This window comes from Echinops telfairi, unplaced genomic scaffold (assembly GCF_000313985.2).
Source record: "Echinops telfairi isolate 266 unplaced genomic scaffold, ASM31398v2 ScPeMD7_1713;HRSCAF=2227, whole genome shotgun sequence".
In the NCBI taxonomy this organism is placed as follows: domain Eukaryota; kingdom Metazoa; phylum Chordata; class Mammalia; order Afrosoricida; family Tenrecidae; genus Echinops; species Echinops telfairi.
In genome coordinates, this window is record NW_022105611.1 from 17,280,129 (window position 1) to 17,307,992 (window position 27,864).

Sequence of the window (27,864 nt, forward strand, 5' to 3'; positions counted from 1 at the left end):
TGCAGCGCTTATGGCTGAATAGGGATCAGGTAACAATCATAGAGAACATCACTGCAGCGCTTATGGCTGAATAGAGATCAGGTAACAGTCATAAAGAACATTACTGCAGCGCTTATGGCTGAATAGAGATCAGGTAACAGTCATACTGAAACAATGTTCTGGTCCTTACTGCCCTATGGCTGCATAGGAGTTTCTTGCCTGTAATCTTTACAGGAGCAGAGCACCAGGTCTTAATTCACTGTGGGTGGGTTTGGAACTGCCAGCCATAAGAACAGAAGCTGACTGCGAACTGCTCTCTGACAACTGGGACCCTTGGTGTGGAGAATAATCTTTGGGGAACACAGACTTAGACATTTAAGGATTTAGAGCTAAAGGAACATTATGCTTCCACCTAGCTTTCAACGACATTAAAAACTACATCCAGATAGAAAAAGAGGGAGTTAGGTTGTTGGCAAAGCAAACAGAGCACAATGTGTACAAGGCCTGACTCTAGGTGAAGAGTAAGCACGGGAATTCTTTTTTACTCTTTCTGCCACTTAAAAAGTCTGAAATTGTATCAGCAGTAAAAGGTAAGGAAAAAAAGGAAAAAAGAGGGCCCTAAAACAAAGCAAAGTAAAGAAAAATCAAAGACTATGTAGTGTCTCTAGTCCCTGTCGTATGTCCCTGATAGATTGTAAAAACCAGTATGGTTTTACACTGACCAAAATCCTATCCCCTTTCTCTTTATTTATTTTCTGTATGTTTTTTGAAATAGTTTATTGTGCCGTGATCTAAGTGAAAGCTTCTACAGAAAATTAATATCTCATTTAACAATTCACACACAATTGCTTGTGACATTGGTTGCTGTTTTTCCCTTTCTCTTGAAACCAGAGCACATAGAATCCAAACTCTATACTTTTGTGAGGAGCTATACAGGATACGAGGGGAGGAGTAAACTGAGATGGAAAAAAAAACAAACAAACTGGCCAACAGTCCACTGTATCAATTATGCCTACACAGAATTGGGAAAATGCTTGGCAATACAGAATATTTTTAAAAGAAATAATACATAATGAAAGTAAAAGTAGATGAAATTTCATCGATGGCAGAAGAGCAAAAGCTTTATACAACCACTTCTGAAAATAGCCAAACCTTTGTTCATTTCTAAGAATGAATGAGCTGAAGGCTCACTAATGATAACATGTTTGGGAAATATTTACTGACTTACAGTTCCTTTAGGAAAAGACTAGCAATTTCAAATGACAACCTAAGATTTTGTAGACATAGACAGGTAGGGACATTAGTAGATCAGTAGAAAGAGAAAAGATCTAGAGAGCTCTACTGTTTGTATCCCTAATCTATTAGTACTGAATTAATTATAGGCTAACCATGTTACCCGAGCTTATAAAATAAAATTTCTCAAAGGGAGAAAAAAAAAGCTACAATTAGTCAAAGAGCTGCAGACTCAAAAATAAAAGAGGATAAAGTAGCTGGATCTGTGGAACTAAGGAATCTATAAATATCAAATCAGTATATTAAAGAAATAATTACAGAATAAGCATCATTCTACTGTACCTAATATATAAATTGATTCATAATCAATATGGAACAATAAAGTGAATTTGAACAAACCAATTCAGAAAACATTGCTATCATTGATAATATGCTGAATAAAACGATCTACTTTTTAGATGAGTGTCACATTGTTAAAAAAAACAAACAAACAGCAGCAATCACTTTTATTTTTTTAATTCATGAGTTTTTGAGGACCACTTCAAATGCCACCTCCTTCATGAAGCTCTTTCTCATCATCTCCTCACTGGAGTGTAAACTTTCAACCTCTGGATCTTTTTAGTTTTGTTTTGGTCTGTTTGTTACTAATAAAATTCTACTTACTACCAGAGTTTCGTGTGCACATTTTTATCCCCTATTCTAGAAGGCTGAAATTATATTTTATTCAATTTCTGCAAGGTCTAGAACAATGTAGACAGTATAAACTAGTAAGCAGTTGTCCAATTGAACTAAAGGAATAATCAGCGATTCGACACATGTAAGACCAGTCTGGGAAGATTCTCAGTTTAGAAGTTAAATAATAGTATTTGCACAGTATGAAGAATCTGTGCTACAAGTATAATGGCTAAGAAAGCACTCCAGAGAGGGTCATGAAGAGGCAGAGAGAGGAAATGGAATGAGTGAACGATGAGAAAGAAAAGATAAACAGCTTTGCTTAATTGTATCAGAACCCACAAAGCATATGTACAAATATATCAATAAGGGAAATAAGAGTAGTAAAGATAAGTGACAGATATGAGTACTAGATTTGTAGAAGATCGCAAAACCTACGGTCATGAATTTATTTCAAGAGACTTCCAGGAAGAAGAATAATAACATGGTTAAAATAGCACTGAGGACAAAGTGCTTCCCAGCTGGAGTGTAGTTGCATAGCTCTCTCCTTTTATACCAGATGACTATATAATTCTCATCTGAACTGGGATAGCACTAAATAAAAAAGGGTGCCATTAATAATTATTCTATCACAACAGATATACATTAGAATTGTTCCACGCAAACTGGAATATATGGTCACCCTACTCAGACCAACTCTGCCCACTTTGATTCTTTCTCCAGGTTCAACCATTTCAAAAGGCTGGATTCATTTTCTTGCTTATTTTTTCCTCACTTACCCAAACCAAACAAGAGGAGAATTACCATCTAGTACTCATGGCTCTACCTAGTTAAACAGTACCTACCTGGCAAAATCATCATCTAAAGTTTACCAATTATTTAATGAACATAAGCCATGCAGGAAAAGAATGGTAAGCCTTTTCAAAAATAAAACTTCAGCCATCGATTTATAACCAAACAAAAGACATCAACGAAATAAAACATAAATGTTTATTTTTTAAACCCCCTAGGTGAAACATCTATTTAGAATTAGGGTAGGCTGTCAGCTGTAAATATGTAAATCAGAAATAAAAGGGATCTTACCTTGAGAACTTTGGGAGGACTCTGTAGAAGAGGAACTACTATCTGTGTAACTCTGTGACTCTTCCTTTCCCTCCTGAACAGATGCATTACCAGCCTCTGCTACCCTGGATGCTTGCTGTAATGTTTCTGTTACCAGCTGCCTTGTTTGTTCACTAACAACTGTAGCCTGAAATGTCACTGGTTTAGGTTTAATAAGAACCTAAAAGAAAGCAGAAATATATCCAAATGAAATTTTAGAGCACTGTTTAAAATTCTCAACTTGTAGGTCACGAATAATATTGTGCAGACATTGAAAGGACAAAATGGGAAACTCTGTCCATTCATCCTGCTTTGGGCACAGCTGTTTGCTGAAAGACTAAGTCAATCTGCAGGCAAATTCCAAGTAAGCCACATGTAACTTTTTAAGTGGTACATGCCACACTACACCAACCACGATTCTGACAAGAGACTTAGCACCTGCTTTTTGTTGCCTATAACGACTTGAGCAGGCACTTTACAACCTGTAGAATGTATGATAGTAGGATGGTAGCCACAGCTAGGGGTGGCCAAACAAAAAGACACAAAGAGCCTAGATTTCCCCTGAAATTTTGGAGGCACTATACCAGTCCAGGACAGCCGCCCTCTGAATACTTATTAGCACTGAATATTTATTAGCAGATAAAAAAGAGAACCCTAATTTTGTTGAAGGCAGTATTCTTCAATTTCTTTTTATTAGAAACCAAGTGAATTCTTAATGGATACACCTACACAAAGTAAACTTACTGGGGATCCAAGTCACTGCTGAAGAGAATCTCAGTGGAGCCATGATTGAGAATTATTAGAAGTAACATGAAGGGCGTGGTGGATCAAATTCTTGGCAAAGGTTAAACCAACAGACAAATGAAACCAATAAAAAGGGAGAAAATCTCCAAACAGGATAATTCCATTTAAAAATGTGGACTTGGAGTTGACTTCAATTTGGTTCATGGAAGAAAATTTTAACTCACCATCACCAGTATCATTCTTATTTCTACTACCATAGGATTCTAAACCCTCTGGACTCTATTAAGCCACCCAATTCCAAGAACTCAAGAATGAAAACATGGACTCTCCTATGACTTAGAGGAAGCCCTGGGGGAGTAGTAGGTTATATGTGGGGCTAACATAAGGTGACCAGACGTCCCGCTTTTGGCGGCACAGTCCAGATTTTTTGAAAGAATGCATGACAGGCTAAGGTATTTGGCTTTCGCCTGCCATGTGGCTATTTCGCCAGGATGAGTTTTATCAATGGTGTCCCACTTTACCAATGTTAAAATCTGGTCACCTTAACAGCAAGTTCAACAGTTCACTAGGAGAAAGATCAAGTTTTCTGCTCCTGCAAAGATTTATAGCCTTAAAAACCCACAAAGGCAGTTCTACTCATCTTACAAGGTCACTATGAGGTCGAATCCACTCAATGGCATTGGGTTTGGTTGTCTGTTAATTTGTTTTTTATTTAATACTATAATCTATGCATGTGATGGGAAAAATGAAATTGCTACGCACAAAAATTGACTGTCAATTTGGATAGGTGTCTTATTTCTAATCATAAAATATATGTTTTTAGATGTATAAACTGTTTGGTTATGATTCAAAGAACACAGATTCTAAGTGCAAATGATTAATTTATAGGTAAACGAACACTTTTTACAAAAGCTTTACTTAAATCTTGAGCCCTACAGTTCTATGCAAAAAAAGGTTAGGAATAGTTGCTTTATCTTCTGTTGGTTAAAAAATGAACAAATCTCTAGCTTCTCTGCAACTTATGACTCAAGTGAAGCAGATTAAGCAAACAGCATGTGTTTGAAGGCCGTGAGAGCTGGTAAACAGTAAATACTTTTCTTTGAGATGCTGAATACCCTTAAGCATCTACTCCACAAAGAACATTCTGCATCTTCAGCAGAGTTTATTTCAGGGCCACTCTTTCCCCAATTTCTGTTGATGACATGACACAAATATTTAGAAATCTAGAAAAGTGCTGAAGGGTGAGGTACAGTTTTTGAAATGAGGAAAGTACACATTCAATCTTAAAATTTAGGTCTGATATGTTGTTCCTTCAGATAACTGATCTTTTCTGTCATATTTCTCCTGGGGAATTTGGGGGATGGATTTCCATAACAAACCCAAGCCAACAAAAAAAATCACCAGATCTTACACCTTACCTGTGTTTTCCCTTGCTGTCCATAAACAATTTTTGTTGGGATGATCTTAGCTGCTGGTTGAACTGTGGAACCTATTCCTTTTGGCTGAGTTACAATCATTTTGGTGATGGGTCTTGTAGCAGTAATGATAGCTGGTTTTGCTCCTGTTGGCACTGTCTGAAGAGTCTTTTCTCCCTAATTGAAGTCAATGACTACATGAGAAATTAACATGCATTTAAATGATAAATCACTATGTAAATGACTTTAAACATATTGACTGGTTTTTCTAAGAAAAAGCACCTCAGATTATATAACAAAGTACAATGTTTCTGGGTGAACAAAATCTTAGACTTGGTTGAAATGACCTTAGAAGTCATCTTAGTGAACTTTCTGTCCAAAGAAAAAACTATTTCCTGATGAGTGAGTTGAAAGACAAAAAAAAATTAAAATAAAAAGTACTACATATAAGAATACTTATTACACAGCCCCACGCATACGATATATTTATTAAAATAGAGTCAGAAAATTCTGGAAAACCCTAAAATGTTAATAATGATTATTTCTAAAAACATGATAGGTCTCTTCACACACACACACACACACACACACACACACACACACACACACATCTTTATTTTCTGATTTACCTGAAATAAACATTTATACAATGAAAGACATAATTCTGTGTAAAACAGCAGTAGCTCCATGTATCTACTCAAAGTCAACTCTCCAAGACCCCGAAATATGAAATCATAAGGGTAGATAGTACAAGTCTATATGAGGAAACCACTGGGAAAAGATCAACGGAGAGAACATTCAATGATTATATGAAAAAATTATGAAGGAAAAACTTTGAGCTTCCCCATACTTTGCGACTTGTGTGCTAATATTTTTAGTTCACTAATAGACAGCTAAATTCCATTAATTTTCACCATTTTCTGCATTTTCATCTGCTTTATTCTTAAGCATCATTTTATGGTCATTAATGAATTCAAGTCATTTTGTTTAAACTTAACCAAAGTAAGTTCAAATATAGTGGTTCCTTGCTAAATTACTGAAATTAGAAATTTAAGTCTATAAGATTAGGAAGGAAATTAAAAGATCAGAAATATCTCAGTTTTTCCAAATTTTTAGACATCATCTAAATGTACAGCCATCTAAACTTAGTAAAGTATCCAGTTGAGCTGGAAAACAGCAGTCACTCCATGAAAATGAACTAAATATAATTACAAACCTTGAAGGTTAAACTACTTGCTGAATTTACCGAGAAGAGATAAGAAGTGTCTGCTTACTTATGAGTATGATTACTTATTTTCACACCTCTTCTCCCTTCAGGGCAACATCTCTGGTTCATGTGACAAGGGTCACTGGGTTGCAAGCAGGCATGACAGTTTGCAGGGCCTGCCCAAGTATGATGACCCATTCAAAAAGTTCATCAAAACTGAATCGCAAGCTATTTTTTAAAAAGCTGCTCTGCTGTGTGTGAGAGCATGCACAAGTACACAGTGAGTACAGGTACACATGCATCAGATACATCTAATCATGAGATTATACTTTACTCTTTGATCTATGTGACCACTAAAACCTAGGACACAAGGCAGCCCCTCTTATACATCATGTTCTATGGTACTGCAAATCATACTATTCAAAATCTAAATAGTAACCTAAGTTTTAGTTTCAGTTTACTTAGTGAACTCAGCCTAGGAACAATATAAATTTTCCCAGGTAGTGAAAAAACCTAATGCTGGGTCCCTACCAACATTGCAAAAAAGGTGATGCCGAAGAGGCTTTTATAAATCTTCTTTAATGAAACATACCACTCTTATTTTCGAACAAGCCAGGCAAGGTAGGAACACCACAAAGTCTGAACAGTAGTCAAGTACCCAAAGGAACAGTAAGAAGAAAACTGTTTAAGAACTTCCTATGTGCAGGCACCTTTCTAAGCGCTTTCAAAACAACTACCACTGGCAGAGATTTATCATCTCCAAAGTACTCATGAGGAGATGAAGGAATAAAAGAGATTGAAAAAATTGGCTGAAGTGAAACTATTACTAAGCCTCGGTTTGACAAGCTTCAAAGATCTTAATAACGATGCTCAAATGCTTTCAGAATTATAACTGAATCACAAATTTATACAAGTTCTTTAAAACTAGCTCAAAGATGTAAAACTGAAAGAAACAGCCCCCATCCATTAAATTGATCCGAATCCAATGCAGGCATTTTCTTTTCGAGGCCTAAATAAATACTAGATCACTATTTGTTGGCCAGAAGCAAGACTGTCCTCTAACAAGGCTCTCCCTGTAGTTAAGTCAGTGAAGTGCTCCATCTGGAACCAAGCTAAGCTTCTAAATCATGGCCACAAACATCCTAATTATAAGCAACATGTTCCAGAAATTAAGGTAAGAACAGCCACAATAGGTGTTGTGTCAAGTCAATTATATCATGACAATGGTAAATCAGGCCATTCTGGCCACTGTGGGGCTTTGAAGTCCTTTAGGCAAATATTCTTAAAGTTTGTCTTTAAAATGCTTGTGGACTGCTGAGTCTGCAGTTCCAGCTCTTACTTACTCCAGCATTTAGCAATGTTGTGACAACATTTTTGCCCGGGAGGCCTTGAATGGTCGTTCCTTTTCCTGTAGTCTTTTGCACAACAATCACATTGGGCTTGGAAGTCATTGGGATTGTAGTGATTTTGGTGGTGGTTCCTTAGAGAAGGGAGAAGAAAAGGAGGCCTGAGTTAAGGACTGGTGATACTTGGTTATTTCTGCTTATGCTGTACACACTTAATACTTGGAGTCAGTGTCATCCCTAAGTGATACGAAGGCTGTCAAGAGGATGAAAACAAAGATATGGAAAAGTAAGTTTTAAGTCCTCCCAGAAGAGGAGAATATTAAGAGAATGGACTCTGCCTGCACTGAAGTCTACAAGTAGAAGTTGTAGAAAGGGAGAATGTTTTGTTGTGTATCTTGTTGCCAAAATTAAAAAAAATAATTATGATAATAACAATGAGTACAAGGAGAAATAACATGTTCTAAAATTGATTGTGATAATGATTGTACAACTCTTCTTGATATGATTGAACTAATGAATTGTATATGTGATAGAAGTGCCAATAAAATTGTTTAAAAAATAGGGAAAAGAAAAAAGGACTCAGATAGATATCATGCCCAAGATAGAATCTAAAACACCACTACCAATTTCTGCATCAATTGTCCTTGTCCCCACTAGTTAACTGAAATGAATACCTCTATTTCATGACAAATATTTTCCCAAACCTAGTACTTTATCTTTGAGTAGCATGATATAGAAAACATTTCAAGAAAGAAAATGATTAAAAAGTAGGAAAATAACCCAAACACTAGACTGTGAAAGATTTCATACAAAGAAATAGCCATGTATTTTTGTGTAATTAAAAAGAAGTAGCAAACATGACACTCAGATCATGTCACAGATTATATGTGTGCATTTGTAATTCATAGCACTGTGAAGAGTCTCAGTATGAAACTAATGGATATTCCAGCCCAACGTTTTCAACTATTACATTATTCTACTTTGATCTAGTGATTCAAACATATTATCATCTTGACCTCTCCCTCATGCCTTCTGCAATGTGCTCCTAGTCTGCCTATCAAACATTTTCCTTCTAATTTCTTCCAACTGCTCCATTTTCTTCTAATTGTCCGAGTGGGAAATCCTAGTGAAGAGATTTCATTTATTCCTTGCTTAGTTCACTGTATGCCCTAACCACATAGAAGCCAGCTGAGTTCCAGTGCTGGTGGTGATTGATTGATTGTTATGCAATGATTCCTCAGCGTTTGGCACATACTCAGGAGTCACTGTTCAATGAGTATGTGAAAGAATCCAGTTGGCCAAATTTGCCAGGGACATATCGCTTCTTTCAAAGTATGTCAATGTTGGCTCAGTAGTCAAGCCTTCATCCTCTGGTTTTCCAGACTGTGGTCCCATGTCAAGTTTCTCTGCCGTGTAAATAGCTCTAGGGCTCCCTGTAGATCAAACACCTTAAAAAGGTAATTTCATCATGGCATGAACCCAGAACTTATGATACCAGGCAAAAACATATTAACTATCAAACAGGAAAGTTCATATTAACTATCAAACAGGAAAGTTCAGAGTATGTACTCCAGAAAAAGTTCCCTGAGAAATCTAGTGTCAAGAAGAAAAATTGAACCAAATTGTATTCTTTTTCACTGGAAGACTATCTGGGTAAACTAGAGAAACAAATTCATAGACAATCATATGTATATAACAAAGAGCATTATATACAAGAGCAATTGAGTATTGAGAAAACATCCCAGCTCAGTCCACATGAAGTCCATAAGTCTGATATCAATCTATAAAGTCCTCTTCAGACTCACTAAACACATGCAATGATGCCAAATGCAGGAGGATCACAGGCCAGTGGGTTGGAAGTGTTGTGGATCCAGTGGCATTGTAACATCTCAGAGCTGGCAGGGGTCTACATGGCTTCTCTGGCTCCAGAGGTCTGGTTGCATCAGGGTAGGTCCATGTGGCTTCTCCAGCTCCCAGACTGTATGTAGCACCATGTGTCTTGGCAGTAGAGTGTCTCTCAGGGAGTGAGCACAGAGAGAAGTGTCTCCCGTCTCCAAGGAAGAAATACAGGAGTTCCCAGAATTCTGAGAAGGCCACGCCTACACCGAGGCCTCATTGGTTATATCTTGATTGACAGACCAAGCTCCATCCCTTCACTCGTAATCCTCTCAAATTGACACCAGATTATGTAACTACCACAAAGACCTTTTCATTTCTTCTGAGAGTTGCAGAAATAAGATTGCTTTAAGAATATTCTAGCTATGTATTAATTGTGGCAATGTTTATTATCAAAAAAACTTTTATAATATACTTGCCATCATCTGATGTCTTGTCAATCCCGGGTAGCATGCTCATAGGTTTAAATGAAAAGCACTTTTCTCTATAGGCTAGCTTCAAAATTATTTTTCCTCCTTCTTTGTAGTCTCTGAATAGTGAGCCCTTAAGAGCTCCCAAGACCAAGCAGCCCAGTATTCATTTATACCAACTTAAACACTTAAATTAACTTCAATCCCTTGTGTGACTGGTTGTATATACACCTTTTGAAATTGATGCCTCACAAAATATTTGGTTAACAAAAAAGGTGTTTTTAGAAAGTAAGCATTAAAAATTACTTCAAAGAAAAGTAAATGACACTCTAACTTTACACCAAAGCACAAAGGACTTCTTTTTTTTTAATGAAACTTTTTTAATGAGTGAATTATATCTACTAGAACAGAGGTTCTCAATTATATAATATATAATTATATAATATATAATTATATCTAGTACATATAATTTAAAATTTTTTAATTTAAAAATTTAGAAATTTCAAAAACATAGTGTAGAAGAAAACAAATATAGCATTAAATTAAATAGAATAGAATTTATCACTAAAATTAAGAATAAAAAGTTCTGAAATTCTAGTGAGCATGTTTCTAAAACTCCAGGCAGTTGTATTACTGAAGAAAGAAGTATTAGTAATTAAAAATAGTCTTCTTCTGTGCTTTCATGGCACTTAGTGTATAGTTCTGTTACAATAAGATATATTATAAAATTCAATTGTGTAGCGTTCTTTAGGTCAGAGAATACCTGTGTCACAAAACCTAGCACAGTATCTGGCTCATAGCATATCTAAGAACTCATCTAGTCTTTACTTCCAGAATCAAGACAAAATCAGTAGAACCAAATGAATCATGTTTGTATAATTGGCTGTGATTCTTACACATCCAAGTGATTCCCATTTAAAAAGATGCCTGTCAAAGTTCTAGAATTATGCGAGTAGGCTTAAAGAGCACAAATATATTAGGTCAGATTTTACTACTCAGTCTTAAATCACCTTACAATCTTGTTCTCTTGAGGAGTAAGTGGAACAGAGGACAGTGACTTAGGTTGCCTCAAAGAATGATCAAATAAAAGAATGAAAAAGTACATAAGCCACTAACTAAAAATCAATTGTGTGGTATTCTTTAGGTCAGAGAATACCTGTGTCACAAGACCTAGCACAGTATCTGGCTCATAGCATATCTAAGAACTCATCTAGTTAGTCTTTACTTCCAGAATCAAGACTAGGACTAACGACCAAAATGAAGGATTGTCATTGTCACCAGTTCTCCGAATGCCCTCCAGAGGTAATGAGTTCATCTCTGAAGAATACAGTCTTCATGATATGTGTGATTCTTCAACTCTCAGCAAAGTTCACACAAACACAAAACCCAAATCTAATACTTCTCTCTACACACACAGAGAAACACTTAGCTATAAAATATGAGTTCAACAACGGCAAAGATGGAGTCATGCCTATCACTGTTTACTCTGTTTAAAAGAAAAAAAAAAAGGCCTTTCAAGAAAACACTTTGGAAGCATTAACTTGCTTTCTAGGACACTAGGCAAAGGCAGTAAGAATTTCAGATAATAATTCATAAATAATGATGGACATCACAGGATTATTTATACTGAGAAAAATTGGAAACAACCTAAAACATTCAGCAATAACAAAATGGTTAAATTATGGCCCACCATAAACAGGAATATTATGTAGCTATTTAAAGAAAGCTGAAGATGAAGAACGATGAAACTTTCTACTCCCAAGAGTTACAGTCTTGGAAACCCAGAGGCAGTTCTACCCTGCTCTATAGGGTCGCTATGGTCTAAAATGACTCAAGTTAAAAATGCATTGATGTTATGGGGAAATTATCAATATTATATGGGAAAGGGAGTTAAACAGATGTTAGATCTGAATTCAATTTCTTAAATATACATAAGAATTAAAAATAAACTATTGTAAAAGCTTCTAAATTTTAACACATTTCCCTAGATGCTGAAAAATGCAGGTTTTAAATTTTCTCTGTTGTCTTTCTGCATTTTCTAAATTCTCAACAATGAGGGGGAAAGTACCATTTAAAAAGAAAAAAAACCTTTCACTTTTACAGCGAGAGGTCTGAGCGTACTTCAGGAAAACCACGCTTTTGTTGTGCTGGGGGTGGAAGGGAGACTCTGGAATGTAGCATCTGTTCGTGGGCATGGCAGAGCACTGTCAACCCGGCACCAAGCACACACGTTTACCAACAATCATCAACGAGGAGTAAAAACTACGAATAAACTGGTCATTCCAGAGAAGTAGAGACATAATGAGCTCCATGCAATGAGTACAACTGTTCCAACTGTGTGCCTAGTCTATCTCCTAGTCCTGGAAAAGCTCAAGAATTCCTTTCCTCTGTGCTCAGGTACTTGAAATTGCAACTAACTATCAGTTACTTTATATTTAAATACAAAAACAGCTATTATGTACACATATCTATAGGTTCTATCTATCAGATCAGCTCTCTGCTAGGAAAACTTTGCTGTGTTTTGCTTGTATTGCTCTCAACTACGACTCTAGCACTTATCTGTCAGCTCCATGGTGGCTTGCATGTTGCTGTAACGCTGGAAGCTAAGCCACTGGCATTTCGAGTAGCATCAGGGTCACCACTGTGAACGGGTTTCAGCAGAGCTTCCAGACTACAGTGGGTTAGGCAGTAGTTTCACTTCTGAAACATGACACCTTATGAATAGCAGTGGCACCGGGTCTGATAGGGTGCTGGAAGATAAGCCCCTCAGGCTGGAAGGCCCTCAAAATACGACACAGAGGCTACGACAACGTGCTCACACATAACAATTGTGAGGAAGGCCCACAACTGGGCAATGTTTCCATGAGGTCACTATGAGTCCGGACCAACTAGATAGCATTGAAGAACATCAACAACAATCGGGTACAAAGCAGTTAAACAAGGACTGAGATATGGAAACAGAAGCCCCAGGACAACCAGACATTCCTTATAGCCAAATGGCACTATAAATTCATATATAAGTAAAGGAATATCCTGACAGCCATAAAAAGCTACCAAGTAATGAAAAACATGACCACTTAAAAATTTTTTTTAATTGAATAAGTGTCCTACACTATTTAAAGACATTGTCAAGTAATAAATTATAATTTGAGTTTCAACTGAGTTATTTTAAATATCCTCTTAAAAGGTAGAATATGATGATTCTTTCCCTACTGCTTTCACCCTCCCTCAGTTTGGCAGACACTGGATTTTCTCACTTACACGTAAAAGTAGAGCCAAAATTAGCAACTTTAAATACAGTCCTTTATGCCAATACCATACCCTGCTTTGCTATTTTTTTCACTCCCTGAATTATCAGCAACATCAAATTACTGCCAGAAATTTCAATCCCCTGACTTTAAAATGTTCAAACAGCTCCCGTGGGGTATACAAAATATGGCCAGTGTTCACAAACGGTAGATACTTAAAAGGCCACAGGGCTTGCTTGATCAGAGATTATTTACATCATTTTAATTAAAAAATAATAATCAATGAAAACAGATGCCACGTCAACATTTCACTTCACATTCACAAGCCAAATACTGCAGGAATTCATGAGCCAATAAAAACCTGGTTAACTTCTAAAATACCAATAAATAGGCTGAGTGAAAAAATAATACAGAAAATTTACCCAGTCAACATAAGCATTAAAAAGCAAATAGAGATGTTTACTTTTAATAAGCTAAAGTGACATTAGTAATTGAAATTATGATATGTCCCCGCAGATATATGTAGCTAAATACTAATTTTTCCACTACCTAGTTTGTGTAGCCTTGGACAAATCAATGTTTGCCAAACCCTAAGCTAGCTTCACCTGTAAACTGGGGCTAACCACTCCGGGTGACTATGAAGTCTGTGTGGACAAATGGGAGAGTACTATGTAAAGAAAAAATATGTAAGCGAATACAAGTTATCCTCTTTCCACTCAGATTTAAAACAACTAAAGGCTCTCTAGTTTACATTCTCAACAGCTCAATGTATGAGTATTCAATATTAGAACTAAAAATGTCAATTTTATACTAAATCACTATACATAAAGGCTGAAAGCAAAGCTTTATATTTCTAAGCAGAAAACGGAGATCAAACAGAATCCCGCAATAGTTCAATATGCTTGTTTCCTTTTCCTGAAGGACACCCATACCCTGAACATATTTCGGATATACCTACCGGAAACTATATTACTACTAATGATCTTGCCCCCCAAGGTAGCCAAGGACTTGGGTACAACTGTAATGATGCTACCACTGGTAGTTTTCACATAGGTCGCAGCTCCCGGGGTTGCAGCCATTCGACCTATGGATGGGCTCACCGTTGGCCGAGTATAGGTTGCCTGTGTGCCTACAAAAAAAGAAAAACTTGTTGGTTTCTAGAAAGATAATCATTTTACATTTAACTATAATTCAACATACTCTACCTTGCTTTAACTTGAAAGAAAGTGGAATTTCAAGGTATCAAGTCATTAATTTACAACTTTACAGTTCATTTCAAATGCATACAGCAAGAACCAAAGCCAAATCAATTTAAATGAATTCTACACATAAAATTTTGCGATGTGTTGCAGCAAACTGCTAACCCAAGAAAAAGTACAGCTAACCCTGTTCGCTTCTTCCACTAGTTCTATGCCAAAAGAAACTTAAACATCATCTTTGCCGCCAGGGCATTTCTGCTATTTGTCTGTTACGGATTGGAAGGTCGCTGCATCAGTTTTATACTATCCCTATGCAAAACCCAGGAAAATAACTCAGGAAACAAGGCAGCATTGCTTGTGTAAAATGTTACAAACTTTTGCTGGTTTATATTTTGCTACTTTCTAAATATAATTCCATCTTTTAAAGAGTTATTCCATCATTTTACTAAGGATTACGGTTGAAGTTGCCAAGAATTTCCCAGAATAGTTCTCTTTAGTCTGAAAGGCTCTTTACTTATTTCCTTAACTTTAACTGACCTATAAGGATATTTTCCATCATGCCTCCAAAGAGATTTTACCTCCTTACTTCTAGGACTTTTTCCTTTTCCCGGACAAGAATTAAAAACTAACCAGATGAGACTGTTACAGTTTTATAGGTCAAAATAGCATTCCTAAACTTAGAATTATTAGTCTTGGGGAGAATGAAAAAAGGAACAAAGATAGTACCTTCTTCAAATGAAAATTTTTTCATGATAGAGACAGAGGCTACGATGATAGTCACTTTCAATAAGCCCCCAAAATAAAAAAGTGCCTTCAGAAAGTTCAGAAGAAAGATGAGGAGGCTGTCTACTCCCATAAAAATGTACTGTCTTGGAAATCATAGGCAGCAGGTCTCCTCTGTCCTATAGGGTCAATATGAGTTGGAATTGACTTGATGGCAGTGCGTTTCAGCATATAATCCATGTTTTAAAAAAATACTACTTTTGATGATATTTGTATAATAAAGGTATATGACATGAACAAGTTATAGAACAAGTTTTGTAGTGTTGAACCTGTGCCTTTGCTCTGGGGCAGTTCAAGACTGAGTTCCTTGTAGCCAATCTAAGCCCCAGTAAGTCACACCTTAAATATAGAGAAGGTCATGTGTGGTCAGTCTGAACCTAGGCTGGTCACACAACAGGAGGGGACATTGCCAGGTGTGCCTGGGTTCATGATGCCAGCTCCACATGAAGCCTGGTAGCAGATCAGTGCAGGTGAGGGAGGACACACGCTGCCCCAAATCCACGGGCTCCCCAGGAAGCCAAGCCAGTTGGCCTTCTCTCATCTGAGCAAGAGATGAGTGGCTCCTCTACATCCTTGGTTCTCATGCCACGCCCAGGTGTTGTGTAGGTGGGAGATTCAAATGGGATGAGTTTGAGTACCAGCCAGCTGGACGGTGGAGCAGAATGAACACAGCTGCAATGTACCAGCCTTGCCAGCCATGTGGCCTCTCTGGCCCATGGTGCGCAGACTCACACACCTCCTGGGTTGGGGCCAGCCATCCTGGCAAGGGCTGTTTCCAGAGCGGAAAGAATGATTTCTTCCTGCACTGGAGAAAGTGGGGTGCAGAGCAGGGAAGGAACCCTGCCGGGAAAGAGCTGCTTTAGGAACTCTAGGGCAGGCTAGTGAGGGGCTGTTGCTGGTGAGGGACTAAAGCTTCCAGGTCAACAAGCACTAAGACAGAGACTTAGGTAATATTACATCCATTAGCCAGAGTGAAAAAAGACATCATCAACATGTAAAAAATATTGATCTAGCACATCTATGAAAAAAATAAGGTGTTACTTTAGAATGTGTTATATAACATGCTACTATATAACGTGTTACTTTGAAAAATAGGGTAGCTTAAATTATTAACACACATACATCTGGGTCAGAAAAGAAAGTCTAATGTGAAGTAAATATGCTAGAGATACACACTTGGAGTTGAATTACAACTGAAAAAATTTCAAATTAAGCTTTTTATAAAGGAAAGTACTTATTCTAACATAGACATATATAGACATATTATTTTTCACTAAGAATCTCCTTGTAATGAGCAATCATATACAATATACTGTTTATGTGCAAATAGAGAAAAGTTTGGGGAAAGTATGACAAATATTCAATACAAATGTTTAAAAGCATAATCTTTGAGGTGAAATAGATGTTAGTTCAAATCCCTTATCTGCTTCTCACTGTATAGCCTTGGGCAGGTGCTTAACTTAAGTATCTGTTTTACTGATGGAAATGTAAATAATCAAGCATAAAGAGATGAAATAGAATGTTTGTACAGTGCCTTCCATTCTGGTCAATAAAGAGTAGTTTATAAACCTGAGACAGGTTATCACTTAACACTATTTAGATTGAATTACATTTAAAATAATAAACTCAAATAAAACCAAACCCACTGCCATTGAGTCGATTCCAATCGTCACCACCCAATAGGCCAGACTGCAAACATTCACAGGGAGCACTGACAGCTCCATCTTTCTTCCACAGAGTGGCTGGTAGGTTAGAACCACTGACCTTGTGACTACCAGCCCAAACCCGAACACACAGCACTCCTATAGTAATAGCTAATTCCAAAATTAATTAACAGTAATAGCTGTTGAGTATTGTGCTAAGTATTTTACCTATATGATTTCCTTTAATACACTATCCTTAGGGCATAAGTATTATGATCTCATTTAAAGAGATGATGGAAAAGATTTATGGAGATTTATTAACCCATTTAAAGTCACAAAGAATAGTCCAACTTAAAGTGTTTTCACTGTCACTTCCTAGCCCCAGGGCTGGCATCCTGGACTTCCCTCAGTCTCAGAAACATTTATTCCACTGTAATGTCATATAAACTCTCAACCTCATCAATTAGTGCCTTGTTGTAGCCTGAGAGCACATTTTCACTCACTCAACAAATCCTGACTGAACACCTCCATGTATGTGGTAAATAAAACAAACATTGTCTCTTGTCCTTGTCGGGTTTATGATAATAAGTAAAACATGAAACAAGTCAACAAACAATTAGCTAAGCAATGAGAATCTCAGTAAGTGCTCTAAAGGAAAAGAGGATCATGAGATAGGATAACAAGGCAGAGCTCATTCTAATTAGAGAGCACAGGACCAAGAAAGACCTCTTTGAAGAACCCTCCCAGCCATTTTGATACTCCCAGCATCAAGCACATCACTGCTAAGGAGAGAGAGGGGGCTCCACAAGTGTGTGATGAATGAACAGTGATGTGCAAGAACACTTACCAGTTGGAGTGGTTACCAGCTTCGTTGTCATAATTGCACCATTACTGCTAACCACCATTATAGGGGAATTACTACTGGTGGGCAGAGTTGCCGTCACTGGTTTAGGTAAGATTTTACTCGGTTGAACCTGTTGTGTGATGATTTTAACACCTTTGGAAAAAGAAAGATATAGCTCAATACAAATTATTCTTAAAAACATGTCCCTATACCAACTCAAGAGGGCAGTAGTCTCACATTTCCTCAGTCTTAGCTAGCGAGGCCTTCTCACACAATAAAACTTTTACCACTTTAGTCGTCTAGTTTTGTCTTTCCTAATTTCTCTTATTTTAGGAATACAAATAAAAATATTTACAACGTAGTAACAAAATTCTTAAAAGAAAAACCTTCCCCCTCTACTTATGATGTGTTTTAGGAGTATAAGATCTATTAAAGCAAATAAAATTTAAAGTTAGCCACTAGACCTGAACTTTCACAAGCAAATGAATGACTTGTCCCATTCAAATAGCTGCGATGAAAGGACAAAGATAGAAGTAAAAAGCAAAATGAATGTAGCACTTCTATATTCACAACTTCATCAAAGATTTTCCAAACCCTCTTCAATTATAAAAAGCTGCTAAAAAAATACATAGAGCAAATATATTCTTTTTGATGTTTTCTTTTTAGTTTTCTTCTTTTAAAAAATACCTTTAATAACTCATTTTATTAAACGCAGAATATAAAATAAAAGATATACCTTCCTACAAAAAATATGCTGTGGACAAGCACTCAACAGCAATCTGGAACAATAAAATAATAGTGTTCAATGGGACCGACAGTTCCGAGGGGACATGGGAGGGGTAGGTGGGGGGAAAGGTAGTGGTGTTAACAAACCCAGGGACAAGGGAACAAGTGATCCAAATCGGTGGCAAGGAGAGTGTAGGAGGCCTGGTAGGGCGTGATCAAGGGTAATGTAACCAAGAGAAATTACTGAAACCCAAATATAGGCTGAGCATGATAGTGGGACAAGAGGAAAGTCAAAGGAAATAAAGGAAATAGCTAGGAGGCAAAGGGTATTTATAGAGGTCTAAATAAAGGCATGCACATATGGAAATATATTTATATATGTGGATGGGGAAATAGATTTTTGTGCATGTATTTATAGGTATAGTATAAAGGTAGCAGAAGGACACTGGACCTCCACTCAAGTACTCCCTCAATACAAGAATACTTTCTTCTATTAAATTGGCATTCTATGATGCTCACCTTCCCGACACAACTACTGAAGACAAAGTGGATGAATAAGCAAATGTGAAGAAAGCTGATGGAGCCCGGCTATCAAAAGATAGAGCGTCTGGGGTCTTAAAGGCTTGAAAATAAACAAGCGGCCATCTGGCTCAGAAGCAAGAAAGGCCACATGGAAAAGCACACCAGCCTGTGCAATCACAAGGTGTCGAAGGGATCAGGGATCAGGCATCATCAGAACAAAAAATCATATCATTGTGAATGAGGTGGGGAGTGTGGAGTGGAGACCCAAAGCCCATTTGTAGGCCACTGGACATCCCCTTACAGAAGGGTCTTGGGGAGGAAACAAGCCAGTCAGGGTGCGATGTAGCAACGATGAAACATACAACTTCCCTCTAGTTCCTAAATGCTTCCTCTTCCCCCACTATCATGATCCCAATTCTACCTTACAAATCTGGCTAGACCAGAGGATGTACACTGGTACAGATAGGAACTGGAAACACAGGGAATCCAGGGCAGATGATCCCTTCCGGACCAGTGGTGTGAGTGGCGATACTGGGAGGGTGGAGGGAGGGTGAGTTGGAAAGGGGGAACTGATTGCAAGGATCTACATATAACCTCCTCCCTGGGGGACGGACAACAGAGAAGTGGGTGAAGGGAGACGTCGGATGGACAAGATATGTCAAAATAATAATTTATAAATTATCAAGGGCTCATGAGGGAGAGGGGAATGAGGAGAGAGGGGAAAAAATGAGGAGCTGATGCCAGGGGCTTAGGTGGAGAGCAAATGTTTTGAGAATGATGAGGGCAATGAATGTACGAATGTGCTTTACACAACTGATTTAGTATGGATTGTGCTAAGAGTTGTATGAGCCCCTAATAAAACGATTAAAAAAAAGAAAGAAAGAAAGAAATACAAGTCTTCAGGTGCTAGTGATGTAATTTTCTTTCTACATTTTCCAAGTTTGTTTCTAAGATGTTATATTTGGTACATAACTTAAAATATTAAATGTAAAATTCACAGCTAACTACTAACTTAAGTATTAATAATTTCAACTATGGAAGAAAAAAATTAGGTAACATTTCTACCCCCTCCCTCCATACCTGCCCCCATAAATTCAGTGAAATAATTCATGGGGTAGAATATATTGCTATAGAAAACCGAGAATTACATTACATTTTAGACAGTGACTTAGATCAAAACATTAAGAAGCAGATTAATTATTTCCTTAAAGTCTCAATGTCAAACTTCCTGTAACCAACAAAATAAGTTTAAATTACTACGTAGTTAGGCATTTACTTAATCTATGTGATGTAAGGACAAACAATAAAGAAAACTATTCAAGAAAATGTCTGAAAATTCAGCAAGCAAATTGAGAATCTGCAGTATTTGAAACCAAACTTATTCTCTTCTCCCCTCTCCCAGCTCACTGAGGACTGCACTCCAGAGTCAAACCCACGGGATCCCTGAATACAAAAATAAGTATTAGGGTGCTGAGTTTCTGTCTTAAACATTTTCAAACATTGTATTTACCAGGTTGTATTTGTTACATGGCCTTTCCGAACGTAAAATGCTAATTTAAAAGAAAATTCCTTCTCACTACTAACAGAGAGGGAAAATTTTGGGGTAGCACACATTGGCAGAAGAAATTTGGGGTAACACTTGCCAGGGTCAGTCTGGGAGGCAAGACTTCAGCATTCCTTATTTTGCTCTTTGCTTGCTCTCTGTTGCTGGGGTGAAGTCCCAAAGAAGTGTGTCTGAGATAAGAGTTTTATTTTCAACTCACCCCACACACACGGAAAGGAAGCTCTACCTTGGATGTGCCATGACTGAGAACACTGAAGCCGTGGTAACCTGCCCTCACGCAGGCAGCAATGGTTGCATGCAAGGAGAGGCAAACAGAGAATCTCGGGCTGCTGGCCCCAACCCAACAAACGTTCAACTTCTAGAGAAAGGGGGTCATTCCTCTGCCAATTTCCCCACCCACGGTCCCAAAGGAGTGGATTTCATTTACAACAGAACACAGAGAAGTTCAAGATGAGGGGGATTCTCAAGAATGATGGATATTGTAGAAAGGCAACAGGATTGTGTATTTAATGGATTTTAGGCTAATTTGTGGGAGAAAATGGACAAACAGGCAACTGGAAGGCTAGCACATAACGATAAAAGAACCCATCCACAAGGAATATATAACATTTCTAAATATATAGGCACCAATTGATAGATGTCTCAAAATACATGAAACAAAAACTGAGAGTTGTTTTCGAGTGGTGAAACACAGCAATTATGAATGGGGTGTCAATATCCTAATCTTAGCAACTGACAGAACTTTCAGACAGCAAGGATATAAATCAACCAACTAGATCTAACTACTATATGAGGAGGTACCCCCCCAAAACAGTGTGATGTGAGGGGGATAGTCCAATTGGAGTTCTTTCCACCAGGTCAGACTGTTAATCAAGCTTTCTATTTAGAGGTTCTGAAAAGATCTGCATAGCAGTGTATAAAAAAAAAATGTCCTGATGATTTGTGTCAGACGAAGGACTGGTTTTGCCACCACAACAATGCACCTGCTTACAAAGCCACCTCAGTGCACCAGTTTTTGGCAAAAAAAATGCATGCCTCTCTTGTCCCACCTACCTGACTCACTTGACCCCACTCCATGCGACTTCTTTTTGTTTCTGTGAATGAAGAGGGACATGAAAGGACAGCAATTTGATGATGAAGAAGAGGTGAAGAAAAATACGAGGGAGATGCTGTCAGCCATCCAAACAGATGAATTTGAAAAATGTTTCCAAGAATGTCAAATCACAGATTTGACCGTATTAAGTATAATGGAGAGTACTTTGAAGGTGTTAAGGTTGTTTTATTAAAAAAAATTTTTTTAAATACATAGCTTTGAGGAAAAAATTCCAGTTTGGGTTACCCCCTGGTATACCCAACAATAGTAGAACAGATATGTCACAAGTGCTAAAGAACATGACAAAATTAAAGCACATCCTGGGCCAAACGAAAAGAAAGACATGAAAAAGGACACACCTACAATGGAATAAAACTGTATTTATAGGAAGCCTAATTGCCTACGTAGGAATCTATGAAAATACTTTCAGTAATAATTTGTGAATTCAGCAGTCAAAGAATACTTATGTACATTAGCAGAGAACATGTGGAAACAGATTTAAATCACAATACCATTTTAATCACTCCTGTGGGATGCAGAAGGGTTTTCCACCAGCTTGTCCCTCCCAAATATGCCAAACCTAAGACGCTGCTTGCAATACTTGGTGACTGTACCCCTGGAGGTCAACACCAGCTGCTTGGAGGTTATCTCCCTGAGGGCATCAGCCGTCTAGCGCAATCAGACTCTATGGTCTGTCCCACCCTAAGTAGGGCCCATTCCCTGCTGATACGGATGGAGGATTGTTTCCCTGAAGGAGAGCCCAGAGACAAGGTCAAGCCAACTCAAGGAAAACCAGGGTTAGGCTGCCATCTTGAATCTAGGATCCGCCCATCTTGTCACATGTGTACCCCCTAGTACCTCCCCTTCCTATTACATGTACACCCCTAGCTCATCCCCTTCCTGTGACACATATGCCTATTGTACAGCCCCTTCCTGTTACGTATGTGGTCACCTATAATCAGGGGGATTTGCACAGCTTCTAAGTATGCACTTATAGATATGTAAGTATATTAGTATATAAGTTGTGATTAGAAATATACTCTTTCTCTCTGTGCGGACCTGGTTGCTAAGATCATGGCTGTCCCTGAGGTGAGCATGCTACCATGAAATGTGTCTGACTCCTTTATTCTACTCTTTCTGTGACCCCCTCCTATTCTCTGACTTCACTATAATCTTTATATATGATCGCCGTACAATTGCGCCCATGTACCCTGCAGTTGTCTGACACATTCCCCAAAAAAGAAATGTTGTTAGGTGCTAATGAGTCAGTTCCGACTCACAGCGACCCAGCGTACAGCAGAATGAAACACCGCCCAGTCCAGTGCCATGCTCACAACTGTTCATGTTTGAGCCCATGTTGCAGCCACTGTGTCAATCTAACAAAACAGATTAGGGCTTGTATGCTGAGAACTAAAAAATACACATAAAAGAAGTCAAAGTAGACTTAAATAAAATAAATGAAGACTGAAAGGTGTAATAACAGTACAAAGTCAATTTTCCGCAAATTGGTCTACAGATGCAATTTCTAGGAAAACCCTAGAAAGGTTTTAGTATATGGACGCAAGCTTATTCTTAAATTCATATAGAAAGGCAACAGAACTAGAATAGTTAAAAGAATTTAGGGGGAGGGAGGGGAAAAATGAGGAGCTGATGCCAGGAGCTTAGGTGGAGAGCAAATGTTTAGAGAATAATGAGGGCAATGAATGCACAAAGGTGCTTGTATGGATTGTGATAAGAGTTGTATGAGCCCCAAATGAAACAAAAAAAAGAAAACAAAACAAAAAATTTAGGAAAGAACTGAGGAGAGAGAAATTACTCTACCCAATGTGAAGTCTTTCTCTACAGGTAAGTCTCCAACTCAAAACAGGGTTCTGTTCCAATGGCTCAGTTGTTTAAGTCAGTTCTGACATCTATCAATACCTCCTCTCTTCCTAGTTTTCATCAGTATTGCCTTTTATCGTCAGTATCTTCATAAATTCATCATAATAATGAAGTTGGTTTATGGCTGTTGGGTACACACATAGTTCAACTGTCAGAGTTGAACATGGTGCTATGCTAAGAGTTGAAAACTGCCTGACACTGACTTCCCTGTACACCCAACCATTGCAGGGCTTTGAAAAGCAAATCATAAAACTGACCATCTGTGGGTGAACATCTGAGAAGGATAGCATCAGCAAATTACATACTGCTATAGTACACATAACTAATGATGAGAAGTACCAAAAAAGAAAAGATAGTAGTAAGAGTGGTTCACATTAACTCAAGTAAGTCATAAGTAGGGGACTACCTGTTTGGCTACAGTAATCAAAACAGGGTGGTATTAACCCATAAGAAACTAAAGGTAAGAAAAAATCCTAACTCATTGCCATAAGGTTGATTCTCACTCATAGAGACCCTAAAGGGCAGAGTAGAAAGGACCGTTTGGGTTTACAAGACCCTTTACGGAAGCACACAGCCTCATCTTTCTCTCAGAGCAACTGGTAGGTTTGAACCACTGACCTTGTGGCTAGCAACTCAATGCATAGCCCACTATGTCACAAGGGCTCTTAAAACCCATAATAGAGGGATTAAAAAACCACCATAATGGAACAGAATATAAATAGACCCACAAAATACTGTAAGTTAATTCTCACAAAGACCCAAAAGCAATTAATTCAACAGAGAAAGGATGGTCTTTTCAACCCATGTTGCTAAAAAGCAATTTGATATCCATAAACATGGAAATGAACTCCAACCCAAACCTCACACCCTATTCAAAATTAAATCATAATAGCTTATGGACCTAAATATAAAACATAAAGCTATAAAACTTCTAGGGCCTAGGGCTAGGCTTAGACTTGACACCAAGAAGCAGGATTCCTAACAGCAAAAACTAACAAACTGAACTTCATCAAAAGCTACATTCATGAAAAAGACCCAGCCCTATTGCTACTGATCTTTTGCTAATAATATATTCCTTCCTTTAACTACGATGGTGAGATTTCTGGAAACACTATAGCTCTGGATTGAGGAACCTAAGATTTTGGGAGTAAAAATATAGTTAGAGGACTGGGGCTTTGAATAAATTTAGAAAAAATTTTAAAGTATTATAAAAAATGAACCCAAACAATACAAATGCATAATGTCACTCAGTTAATATTAATCCTAATAGACTTTGTAGAATAAATATAATAGACCTTCCTGACTTAAAATTTTCAGGATCTCTCACCCCTGATGTTCCAATGAGATGACTAAAACTTCATTTTGTTTTCTTAAAAGATACTAAGCATATTTAAGAGTCTTTTAAATATCCATTTTCTAGTCAATAAACTCACGATGGTTTTATGATTATAGTAACTGACCCCCACTTCTGAGTCTCCATATACTGAGATGCTTTGGGGAAACGACTAAATTTATGACAAACTTGATACTATAAACTCTAACACAAGGTTCTCCAGACCAACTTTCCACCACCCACTCTCCCTCCATACCTCAATAAGGTCTTGAAGCACAGTTCTAAAATCTGAGGTTATTTTATTGGCTTCCTTCATCCCTCCTGAGACTTCACTGGGAAAAACTCTGTTTCATACACTGCCTTTCTTTTCTGAGCCCTAGTTCTCCCTATGCCCGAGTATTTCCAACAGGAGGGCTTCACGTGACATTTTGGAATGACAACCTTGGTGCCTGAGGAAAATGGATGTGAAAGTAAACCCAAAGAGCAGAGCGCTCTTCAGAGTAGCGATGGTTACCTGACTCCTGTTTGATTTGGATGGTAGGCTTGATACCAGCTGGCAAAGGAGACTGCTGCTGCGGTGGCTGCTGCTGAGAGACAGGCGCGGGCTGCGCCACCTGGTGCTGTGTCTGCTGCTGCGATTGATGTAACTGCTGCTTCGAAGCCTGCTGCTGCTGTTTGGGAAAGTGGGCAAGAATCTGAGTGGGTGCACCCACTAGGCTTTTGGGGGAAGGAAGTCTGGCTGATGCCATTTTGATTGCTGATGTCGACACACCTGTAGAAGAGTCAAGGAAAGAATTAAAGAGTAAAGAACAATTCAAGTTACTTCTAAATTGAGAGCTGAAAGATTAAATATGTCAATTACATCCTTGCAGTTTAAGGTGACACTTCTAAAATAAAATTCTCTCCTAATGATGACGTGAGCCCTCCCACTCAAAGGGAGAACCAGCAGAACCTGTAGGGCCTTCTTTGGAATTGACATTCTCTTTTGAAACTTTGTTCCTGTTTATTTTTAGATTGTCTTTTTGTTTCACTGGAGTGGTGCTCAGTTTTAAACATTAAAAGTCTACAAGTTGCTTTGTTACAATAAGACTAAATGTGTACACAATAAATATGTCTATTAAAAATTATGACTTATTGAGCATCTAGGAAATGCCAGGTAAAAATGGGTGGCTCTTCATATATTTGGTATCTAGTCTTCTAACTATAAGGGAGTATTATTGTTCCCAAACTGAAAGATAAAATAAAATTAACTGATTTTCTTTGGATAAAGAGGCAAAGCATCAGGCAGGATATTCACAAATCTGACTCTCACTAGTCTTTCTATGTAAAATGGCAAATTCTCAAAACCAATCTGAGTTTTGAATCTTAGTTGTAACATTTGCAATATCACTTTTTTTAGCCATTTTAAACATGGCATTATATAAAATAATTCTCCTTTTGAATTCTTTAGCTTTTTAATATCTCCGTTCCCTAGACTAAAGTCATGCGTGTCATGTGTACTGAGTCTTTAATAATTAAATGAACTGTTAATGGGCATATTCAAACTATATCCACAGCAATAAAAAAATCTCGATACAAAAGGTTTTAGGATATTTCTTTTGTGTGTACTACTATGCAAGCTCACATAAGTAAAAAGTACTAGTAACTTTACTAAAGATGCATGAGCTTCAAAGAAAATTCCTTTTCACCAATTTTCCACTTATAATCATATAATTCATCACTGTCCAACAGGAATGTAATCTATCAATAAATCAATGCTCCAGAGAGGGACCTGGGATATAATTCATCACATGAACTTTTGAGCTCTGCTAAACAATGAGGGAAAAACTAACAAGCAGCCTAATTATCAAATACCACCAGGATGTCAGCTCACAACTTCTTCCACCATCCATGTGGCAATTGCCTTGTACTATAAATATTTTTTTAAATAATAATATTATATCATCATGTACAATGTCTTTGGAGGAGGCTAAATATAGGGGGGAAAGTCCTTGAAAGTTATCCTGGCTCTCTGGGCTTCACCTTCCTAATTTGTTAGTTTCTCCCTGAAAATAGTCTCAGGGTTGTTGTGTGGGTTGAGGTAAGATCACAGACTAAACAGCACTAGAGTGGAGACAAAAGGTACTGTGGGAATTACCTGGAGGTTGTAATATATTTAGAGTGGTAAAAGTAAGCCCTGTGATATAGACTAAGAAAAAACTTTCAAAGATAGGCAGAAAAAAATCAAAGTGATTTACCATGAAAAATCAACTAAACCCAAAGAAGGGGAAAATAAAGGCCAAAAGGTTTAAGACACAAAGACATCAAATAGCAAAGTGGCAGAATTAAGTTCTTTATCAGCAATTGCTTTTAATTGTGGCTGTACTGAACTCTCCAATCAAAAGTCACCGAGTAGCAGCAAGGTAGGAAATGTGACTCAACTTTACATTGTCTACGAGAAACCCATTTGAAATCAAAAGATACAGATAAGCTAAAATAGGTTAGAAAAAACATATTCTACACAGTCAAGAGACCTACGGTGGCTACATAAGTCACACATTACAGACTTTATTTGAAAAATTGTTGAGAGACAAAGTGTATGATCTGCACTTAGAGAAAATGTTCGATTTGTCCCAAAGCTATAACAATTATAAATATATACGCATCACATAGCAGAGCAAGGAGCCCTGGCTGCACAGTGGTTAAGCGCGTGTCTGCAAACCCAAAGGTAAAGATTTGAAAACCCTGTGGGGCAGTTCTACTGTCTTACAGGGTCAGTACAAGTTGGAATTGATAATGGCTTTGGTTTCAGTTTAATAACAGAACCCCAAAGTCGATGACACTACCACTGACAGGACTGAATGGAGAAGTTGAGAAGCCGTACACTACCAGTGGGAGGCTTCAACACAAAGCTGCCAATAGAGTATCCAGACAGAAGATGAATACTGCAAGAAAGGAGCTCCATCCTCCAGTTCCTAAATGCTTCCTCCCCGCTCCCATGACCATGACTCAAATTCGACCTTGCAAGTCTGGCTAGACCAGAGGA

General features: G+C 37.7%; 1 protein-coding gene across 9 annotated transcripts in view; it reads right to left on the reverse strand.

Annotated features, from left to right (window-relative positions):
- Window positions 1-27,864, reverse strand: part of EMSY (EMSY transcriptional repressor, BRCA2 interacting) — a 90,282-nt gene that overhangs the window by 20,676 nt on the left and 41,742 nt on the right. For all 9 annotated transcript variants that reach the window (XM_045293101.1, XM_045293100.1, XM_045293099.1 and 6 more), the window contains 6 exons: window positions 25,354-25,611; window positions 17,724-17,873; window positions 14,210-14,380; window positions 7,695-7,831; window positions 5,148-5,321; window positions 2,968-3,166 (listed from right to left, as the gene is read on the reverse strand). In XM_045293101.1, the coding sequence (XP_045149036.1) occupies window positions 2,968-3,166; window positions 5,148-5,321; window positions 7,695-7,831; window positions 14,210-14,380; window positions 17,724-17,873; window positions 25,354-25,611 (1,089 nt within the window). The remainder of the gene's footprint in view (window positions 1-2,967; window positions 3,167-5,147; window positions 5,322-7,694; window positions 7,832-14,209; window positions 14,381-17,723; window positions 17,874-25,353; window positions 25,612-27,864) is intronic.